The 10,000-nt window shown below is 40.4% G+C and overlaps 2 protein-coding genes across 2 annotated transcripts in view; both read right to left on the minus strand.

Annotated features, from left to right (window-relative positions):
* The window catches only part of ccdc78 (coiled-coil domain containing 78), an 11,613-nt gene extending 10,563 nt beyond the window's left edge, over positions 1–1,050 (minus strand). The window contains exon 1 of the mRNA XM_030770149.1: positions 979–1,050. Within this exon, the coding sequence (XP_030626009.1) occupies positions 979–1,050 (72 nt within the window). The remainder of the gene's footprint in view (positions 1–978) is intronic.
* A 1,893-nt stretch (positions 1,051–2,943) lies between these two features.
* ift140 (intraflagellar transport 140 homolog (Chlamydomonas)) overlaps positions 2,944–10,000 on the minus strand; it is a 51,543-nt gene continuing 44,486 nt past the window's right edge. Inside the window, exons 24-29 of the mRNA XM_030769220.1 lie at positions 7,609–7,791; positions 6,578–6,784; positions 4,928–5,140; positions 4,586–4,752; positions 4,056–4,197; positions 2,944–3,169 (exon numbers count right to left, since the gene is read on the minus strand). Coding sequence (XP_030625080.1) covers positions 2,987–3,169; positions 4,056–4,197; positions 4,586–4,752; positions 4,928–5,140; positions 6,578–6,784; positions 7,609–7,791 — 1,095 coding nt within the window. The 3' untranslated portion in view covers positions 2,944–2,986. The remainder of the gene's footprint in view (positions 3,170–4,055; positions 4,198–4,585; positions 4,753–4,927; positions 5,141–6,577; positions 6,785–7,608; positions 7,792–10,000) is intronic.

Consider the following 10,000-nt stretch of genomic DNA (forward strand, 5'->3'; position numbering starts at 1 on the left):
TTAACCAGGATTGGAAAAACGCCCAGATTTAGCTGTTAGAAATTAATTTTGTCCTTAAGAACCAAAGTAGCTAGCCTGATTTATCGCTAATGAGCGCCTCTGTAAAACTGATCACAAGACGCCACCGTCCCAGGCTGTCTGAACGTGCCTGTGACGTCAGCTAGAATACCGCCAGCAAGCAAATTCACAAGCTTTAGAGCACAGCTATCTGTGAACTGCTCTATTCGTCTGTCGTATAATGACATTCAGTGAGCAATATCTGATAGTATACCTCACCTAATGTCAGTGGTTCTCAACTCCAGACCTCAGGGCCGACTGCCCCACACGTCTTTGTTTTAACTCTTCATTAACTGAGCTAATCAAGGGCTTAATGATTAATTGATCAGTGGAATCAGGCATGTCAGTCCTGAGATCAGGAGAGTTGAAACAAAGACGTGTAGGACAGTGGGCCCCCAGAACCAGAGTTGAGAACCACTGCCTTAAGGCAATTTGCACCGAGAACCAAAGCAGATTCTTTCCTTGGGTTACTGGTCATGAGGAAAACAAACGGTTCACAGCGAGCCCGCTGGACCCAACAGGAGGTGTCACGTGATGTACTTGCATCTAGCCAAAGACTGTGATAGGCTATATGTAGTAGTCTTTATAGTAAGCCTGATAATGACAGTTCTTGACTTATTTAAGAATAAAATGACATATTTAAATACACAAAATACAATCTCTCGAAGTATTTGTTAAAAATGACATCTGACTGTTTTCCATTCAGCAAAATACAAATTACAAAATACTCAAAAGTAATTAAGTACATATTTTAAATACATTTGATTGAAATACTGCCCATCTCTGCTTGTAAGAGGTAAAACGAGGTAATTCGAAATGAACATTTTTGTCGGACAGTCAAGCAGCCTGAACTTCAAGGTTTGGTTTTTTAGGTTAAGTTATTAACAACACACGTAACTTTTCACATTGCTTAAAACTTACGTTCTCGTCGGTTAAACGACGAAGCTGCTCCTTTAGGTCGTTGAGCGACCTGTTCTGCTGTTTAAAATCCATCTGCTACCAGGGACAAAAAGCTACCACGGTGTTTCACCTCAACAGGTTAACTGTCTTGTAGCGTCTCTACAAACACTAGTGTGTTGCCAAGGGCGTTTATCTTGGACCGTTCATACTTACGACTTCGGATTTGGCATACGTTTATAAACGCAAACATTGATAATCTTCAGATACTAAAGTCGAATAACTTGAAACCAGTGAGAAATATAATAATTCAGTCAGCCTGCTTTGTTGAGGATCTACCCTGAACGCGTTCAGAGAAAATTTTGAATTTGATGACAGCACCCTCGTGTGGTGACGTTTGGTCCAGGAAAGTCGAAACTGGTTAAACGGAGCTTGGATAAGTTCAGAACTCCTTTTTTCTTCACAAATGTTATCCGAAAAAGTAAAAGGCTACGTCTGCGTCGAATGCAGAGAAAACTGAGCTGGGCGTCGAGGATCGCACGAGGATCCATTTTGAACGTTCATACCTTGGGCGAAGACGCACACGCGCTCCTAACGCGCTTATAAATCAGACATTTGTGGAGATCGATACGTCCACATGATGTCACAGGCTGCTCGATTCAAGGGCTTCACGAACGTCGCGATTTTCAAAATAAAATTGGTGTGGATTATTTAAAGAAGTATATTTGGCACGTAAAAAAAAAAAAAATTATATATATATACACACACACACATATATATAGATATAGATATAGATATATACACATAAAGCAAATAAGTAAGACAAAGTATCAAATGAGTACATACAAAAAGATTTTTATTAAAATATGGTAAAATTCTGTACATTTTACAATTGTCAAAAACATATCTGAAATTATCCAAATAATTACATTTTAATGTCAACTTTCTTGAAAATGTGTCCAACTGACCTACAATAGAATATTAAATATTAAAATAGGAAAATGTCAAAGTTAGCACAAATGCTATTAAGGAGACATGAACACCTGAAACCCCTCAGAGGCATGTGCGTTATGTAGGCAGAGACTAAGAGATGAACTCCTAAATCCACTCTTAGGTCTCAGAAACATTTCTCTTTCTCTGTCTCTCAGACACACACACACAGAATGGCACCAGTAGAAAGAGGCATGAACACAAACAAAACAATCCTAAACCTGTATTCTGATGGGATTTTTTTTTTTTTTTTTGCAAAGATGTGTGAAGTTTGTTTAATCTGATGTTGGAAGTTTGTTTAATCTGATCTGTCATTAGAGCACAGAGTCTACAAGGAGTCAGCTTCCCTCTGACTTCTCTATTCTGATACAAATACACAGCACACAACATATCCAAAAATATAATGTAAAAAAACATAGGGATTAAGAGAATTTGCAGTAAAAAAATCTGTACAAATGACATAACAGGACATGTGGTGATGATGATGATGGTGATGATGGTGATGATGAGAATGATGATGATGGTGATAGTATGTGTATGTGTGTCAGTTGAGGTTTCAGACTGACTGGTAGGTTTTATGCTGGCCATAACTGCTACATATAAATGTATAACTGTCTGCCTCTGTCTCTCTCAGTCATATATGTGTAACTGTCTGTCTCTGTCTCTCTCAGTCATATATGTATAGCTGTCTGTCTCTGTCTCTCTCAGTCATATATGTATAGCTGTCTGTCTCTGTCTCTCTCAGTCATATTTGTATAGCTGTCTGTCTCTGTCTCTTTCAGTCATATTTGTATAGCGGTCTGTCTCTGTCTCTCTCAGTCATATTTATATAGCTGTCTCTCTCTCTCTCAGTCATATTTGTATAGGTGTCTGTCTCTCTCAGGTATATATGTATAGCTATCTGTCCCTCTCAGGTATATATGTATAGCTGTCTGTCTCTCTCAGTCATATTTGTATAGCTGTCTGTCTCTCTCTCAGTCATATATGTATAGCTGTCTGTTTCTGTCTCTCTCAGGTATATATGTATAGCTGTCTGTCCCTCTCAGTCATTCAGGTTTTCATCCTCTTCCACTTCCTCTTCCTCTCCTGCGCTGTGCTGTGTGTCAGAGTGTAGGAGCTGTCTCCCTGTGGCTCTCTGCAGGGCCTCCAGGCTGGACTGGCTCACATACAGACTCACATTCACAGACGGCAATAAACACTGGAGTTCCTCCAGCCGTGACCATGCCTGTACACACACATACACACACACACACACACACACACACATACATACATACATACACACACACACACACACACACACATACATACATACACACACACACACACACACACACACACATTAGATGACTCATCATTTTCAATATGAAACCGTCTAATCCTCAGGCCTTCGGCATGCTGCTCATAGCCCTGTGTTCAGTAAAGAAACTAAATTATTCTTAGAAATGTAACAGTTCATGAACACAGGTGTTACAGGCATTCAATGCTTAATTTTCCAAGGAAAAACTGTCTGCAAAAATTCCATCCAGTGACAGAACTTCACGGAAACATCCGCTGGGTGTTTACTGTTATTCTGACTAAACGCAAACAAACCCCTAACTCTAAACCCTTTAATTCACTCAGTTTCATCTCAAACACAAAATGGATCTACACATACAACACATGCACACATACACATTATATCTACACAGACAGAAACACATGCACATATACACATTATATCTACACAGACAGAAACACATGCACACATACACATTATATCTACACAGACAGAAACACATGCACACACACACATTATATCTACACAGACAGAAACACATGCACACATACACATTATATCTACACAGACAGAAACACATGCACACACACACATTATATCTACACAGACAGAAACACATGCACACATACACATTATATCTACACAGACAGAAACACATGCACACACACACATTATATCTACACAGACAGAAACACATGCACACATACACATTATATCTACACAGACAGAAACACATGCACACATACACATTATATCTACACAGACAGAAACACATGCACACATACACATTATATCTACACAGACAGAAACACATGCACACACAGAGTCGAACCTTCTGGTAGTTTCTCTGTTGGCAGTGGTGTTCCACCAGGAATCCATAAACATCTCCCACCCTCACTGCAGGGTCCAGATCTGGCTCCTCTACCAAACTCTCACACATACACACAGCCTCTGTAGGGTCCTCCACATACAGCCTACACACACACACACACACACACACACACATATATTTATGTTAACACACACACACACGCACACACATATTTATATTAACACATACACACAATATACACAAAATTTAATGTACATTTTTCAGATTTGTCTGTTACATTAGTGCATGAAAATCAAATAGAATAAGACAATCTAGAGGAAGAAGAAAAACAGAAATTATGTGTGGGTGTGTATGTGTGTGTGTCTGTGGGTGTGTGCGTGTGCATTACCTGCATGCGTGTATAAATCTCTTGATGAGTGAGATCCTGCGTGTGAGAGTGGGTGTGTCTGTGGGCGTTACCTGCGTGCGTGTATAAATCTCTTGATGAGTGAGATCCTGCGTGTGAGAGTGTGTGTGTCTGTGGGTGTTACCTGCGTGCGTGTATAAATCTCTTGATGAGTGAGATCCTGCGTGTGAGTTCTGCGAGTCGAGCGTCTGGTTCATCTCCACTACGACTCTTCACCTTTGACAGGCACTTACAGGCATCAGTAAGAGCCCCCGCTGCTTTCTCATAGTCCTGGTAATCATCGATCTCCACCTTACACACACACACACACACACACACACACACAGACAGACACAGACACACACACACACCACACACTCCTATGTCAGAGCCCTTTCTCATATTCCTGATTATTATTAATCTCCACCCAACACACAAATACAGACTCACACAGACAGACACACATGCAAGCTGTGTGTTTATGTACCTGTGCACAGGCCTCATAGAAGCCGGCGAGCAGGTCCACAGCTCGCCCTCTCGTGTAGAACGCTATGATGTTCTTCATGATCTCTGGGTCCTTGCGCCAGTCCAGAGACTGCAGATAATTGGCAGCCATGACATAGATTTCTTTCTGCCGGGAAACTCCAGCGAAGAAAATGATCTTCTGTGTGTCACCTGACTTTAGCAGGGCTCGCATCGCCTGATCACACACACACACACACACAAAAACAAAAACCACCATGAAATACCTGCACTGAAAAAAAAATAGGGGCCTTCTCTTTCTAATAATTAAATCAAAATGTAGGATCTTTAAATCGATTTAAGTTTTATTTTAAAGTTTGTAATCTATGAAGGAGTGTAACCATCTGCAGGATCTGTCATGACAGTGTGTACAGTGTACAGTGATATATAGTGTACAGTGATATATAGTGTACAGTGTACAGTGATATATAGTGTACAGTGATATATAGTGTATAGTGTACAGTGATATATAGTGTACAGTGTACAGTGATATATAGTGTACAGTGATATATAGTGTATAGTGTACAGTGATATATAGTGTACAGTGTACAGTGATATATAGTGTACAGTGATATATAGTGTATAGCGTACAGTGATATGTAGTGTACAGTGATATATAGTGTATAGTGTACAGTGATATACAGTGTACAGTGATACATAGCATACAGTGATATATAGTGTACAGTGATATATAGTGTACAGTGAGATATAATGTACAGTGTACAGTGATATATAGTGTACAGTGATATATAGTGTATAGTGTACAGTGATATATAGTGTACAGTGATATATAGTGTATAGTGTACAGTGATATATAGTGTATAGTGTACAGTGATACATAGTGTACAGTGATATATAGTGTACAGTGATACATAGTGTACAGTGATATATAGTGTATAGTGTACAGTGATACATAGTGTATAGTGTACAGTGATATATAATGTACAGTGATGTATAGAGTACAGTAATATATAGTATATAGTGTACAGTGTACAGTGAAGTATAGTGTATACTGTACAGTGATGTATAGTGTACAGTAATGTGCAGGGTGCAGGGTGATGTCTAGTGTATAGTGTACAGTGATATATAGTGTTTTCTGATGTATAGTGTACAGTGATGTATAGTGTACAGTGATATATGGTATATAGTGTACAGTGATGTGTAGTGTATAGTGTATAGTGTACAGTGATGTATAGTGTTTATTGATGTATGGTGTACAGTGATGTATAATGTACAGTGATATATGTTTACTGATGTACAGTATATAGTGTACAGTGATGTATAGTTTACAGTGATATATAGTGTTCACTGATGTATATTGTACAGTGATGTGTAGTGTACAGTGATATATAGTGTACAGTGATATATAGTGTTTACTGATGTATAGTGTACAGTGATGTATAATGTACAGTGATATATAGTGTTTATTGATGTACAGTATATAGTGTACAGTGACACATAGTATATAGTGTACAGTGATATATAGCGTTTATTGATGTATAGTATATAGTGTACAGTGATATATAGTGTTTATTGATGTATAGTATATAGTGTACAGTGATATATAGTGTACAGTGATGTATACATTGTGATTACTGTATTGTACTGTCCAGACCTTGATCTTGTTGCCAGCTTGTGTGTACTTCTTGGTTGCTAGGTGATAGCTGCCCTGGCGCATGCAGCAGTCTGCGATTCTCTCCAGTAGCTCTTTACGCCCCGCCTCTGACAAGTGGGCGGAGTCCGGTGAGACCGTCATACTCTCCGCCAGATCTTCAGTTATAGTCAAACTCTGATCCACACACAGCTGCAGTGCCTCATGATACTACACACACACATACATACACACACACACACAACACACACACACACACAAACACACACAACACACACAAACACACACACACACACACACACAACACACACAAACACACACACACAACACACACAAATACACACAACACACACACACACAACACACACACACACACAACACACACACACACACACACACAACACACACACACACACAAACATACACACAACACACACACAAACACACACACAACACACACAAACACACACACACAACACACACAAACACACACAACACATACATACACACACACACCAAACACACACACACATACAACACACACACAACACACACACACACAACACACAAACACACACACAACACACACACACACAACACACACACACAACACATACACACACAAACACACACACAACACACACAAACGCACACACACAAACACATACACATACACACACACAAACACACACATACATACACACACACACACACACATACACATACACACACACATACATACATACACACAAACACATACACACACAAACACACACACAACATACAAAACACACACACACACACACACAGACGCACACACGCACATCCACGCACACACACACACACACACACACACACACACACACACAACACGAACATCAGTCTTATCTATCATTCACTGTCATTTATAACACAAACAATGGTAACCTGGGCACTGTTAAACTGAGTGTGTGTGTGTTTGTGTGTGTGTCTGTGTGTGTGAGATAGAGTGAGTGTATGTGTGTGTGTGTCAGATAGACTGAGTGTGTGTGTACCTTCCTGGCAGCCACGAGCAGGTCTACAGCCTTTTGGTACTGTGAGTGTTTGATGAAGAAGTCTGAGCAGCGTTCTAACAGGGCGGGGTCACTGCTCTCATTCAGGTCCTCTGCTATCTGCTGCAAGGCCCCAAACTGCTGTGTGGAAAAGGCTAACTCAAGAGCCTTAGAGACATGTCCAGCCTAGTGAGACAGACAGGGAGACAGTGAGACAGACAGAGGGACAGTGAGCCAGACAGACAGGGAGACAGATATATAGGCAGTGGGACAGAGCCACAGAGACACACAGAGAATCAGAGAGACAAACAGAGAGACCGATGGATAGTGAGACAGACAAAGTCTTAGAAAAGTCCATCACATCTGCTGGTCTTCCATCTCATTCACCTTCGTCCTCAGATTAACGGCAGAGAGAAGACAGAGGATACTTCCACTACTCAACTGTAGAGCCCACAGGGAAACACTTCATGTAAGTGTTTGTGTATGTGCTTTTGTGTATGTGTATGTGTGCGTGTGCATGTGTGTGTGTGTGTGTGTGTATGTGTGTGAGTAACCCCTTTTACACATATGCACTTTTATCTGCAAATGTTCCAGCAATTTTCCAGAGCAGGGTCATGTGTGAATATGAGCTGGAGTCTACATCCCAGAAAAGTTATTCCAGCAGTTTTCCAGGATCAGATGTAGCAACTTTTCTGTAAAAGTTACAGATGGACTCAGTAGTGAGTGAAGCGTTAACTTTGCCAGCGGACGATGTTTATGATGATGTTTGTGACGATGTTTATGATGATGTTTGTGATGATGTTTGTGACGATGTTTATGATGATGTTTATGATGATGTTTATGATGATGTTTATGACGATGTTTGTGATGATGTTTACGATGGTGTTTATGATGATGTTTATGACGGTGTTTGTGATGATGTTTATGATGATGTTTGTGATGATGATTATGACGATGTTCATGATGATGTTTATGATGATGTTTGTGATGATGTTTATGACGATGTTTGTGATGACATTTATGATGATGTTTATGATGATGTTTATGACGATGTTTGTGATGATTTTTATGACGATGTTTATGATGATGTTTGTGATGACATTTATGATGATGTTTATGATGATGTTTATGACGATGTTTGTGATGATTTTTATGACGATGTTTATGATGATGTTTGTGATGAAGTTTATGTTTATGTGTCTCTGGGACAAGCGGCTTCAGATGCTTTTCTGTTTCTGCCCAGTTTCTCATCTTGTGTTCTTCTTATCTTGTGTTCTTCTTATCTTGTGTTCTTCTAATGTCACAAACACGTCTTTGGGAACCCAGCATCATAATTAACAACATCAGTCGTTCACAAAACATGTCGTAAATTAATAACATCCTCAGCAAACAGACACCCGATGGGATCTGTTCACTTGCTATTTTGTTCAAAACTAAGTGTCTTCCATTCCGTAAGACACCGTTACATCCTGCCACTCTAGGATATGCATGGTGTGTGTGAATGCGCTTATCCCGGGAATTTTCCGGGAATGGGGTGGAACAGTTAAAGGGAGTGTCCACCAGCGTTGCCAGGACAGTGAACTCAGTAATGTTCTGAGTCTTACTATATGTGTGACAGGGATTTGTGAAACTCTATTAATGTACGCAGGGGCATCTCTAGCTATTGAAAAGATTAGGGGCTAAGTCAAGGGCTTCGAAAACCGGAGCTTTTCACCGGGGGGTGCGCATGGGGCTAAGCTTAAAATATTTGGGGCCCTGAATGATCAGACCTAATGACGCCACTGACTCTGTGTGTGTGTGTGTGTGTGTGTGTGTGTAATATTGAGTATCTGTCTGTGTGTGTGTGTGTGTGTCTGTGTGTAATACTAAGTGTGTGTATGTGTGTGTGTGTGTGTGTAATACTGTGTGTGCGTGTGTGTGAGACTGAGTGTGTGTGTGTGTGTGTGTGTGTGTGTAATACTGTGTGTGTGTGTGTGTGTGTGTGTAATACTGTTTGTGTATGTGTGTGAGACTGTGTGTGTGTGTGTGTGTGCATGTGTGTGAGACTGTGTGTGTGTGCGTGTGTGTGTGTGAGACTGTGTGTTTGTGTGTGTGTGTGTGTGTGAGACTGTGTATGTGTGTGTGTGTGTGTGTGCATGTGAGTGAGACTGAGTGTGTGTGTGTGTGTAATACTGTGTGTTCATGTGTGTGTGTGTGTGTGTGTGTGTGTAATACTGTGTGTTCATGTGTGTGTGTGTGTGTGTGTGTGTGTGTGTAATACTGTGTGTGCGTGTGTGTGAGATTGAGTGTGTGTGTGTGTGTAATACTGTGTGTGCATGTGTGTGAGACTGAGTGTGTGTGTGTGTGTGTGTGTGTGTGTGTGTGCATGTGTGTGAGACTGTGTGTGTGTAATACT

Source organism: Chanos chanos, chromosome 3 (genome assembly GCF_902362185.1).
Source record: "Chanos chanos chromosome 3, fChaCha1.1, whole genome shotgun sequence".
NCBI lineage: Eukaryota > Metazoa > Chordata > Actinopteri > Gonorynchiformes > Chanidae > Chanos > Chanos chanos.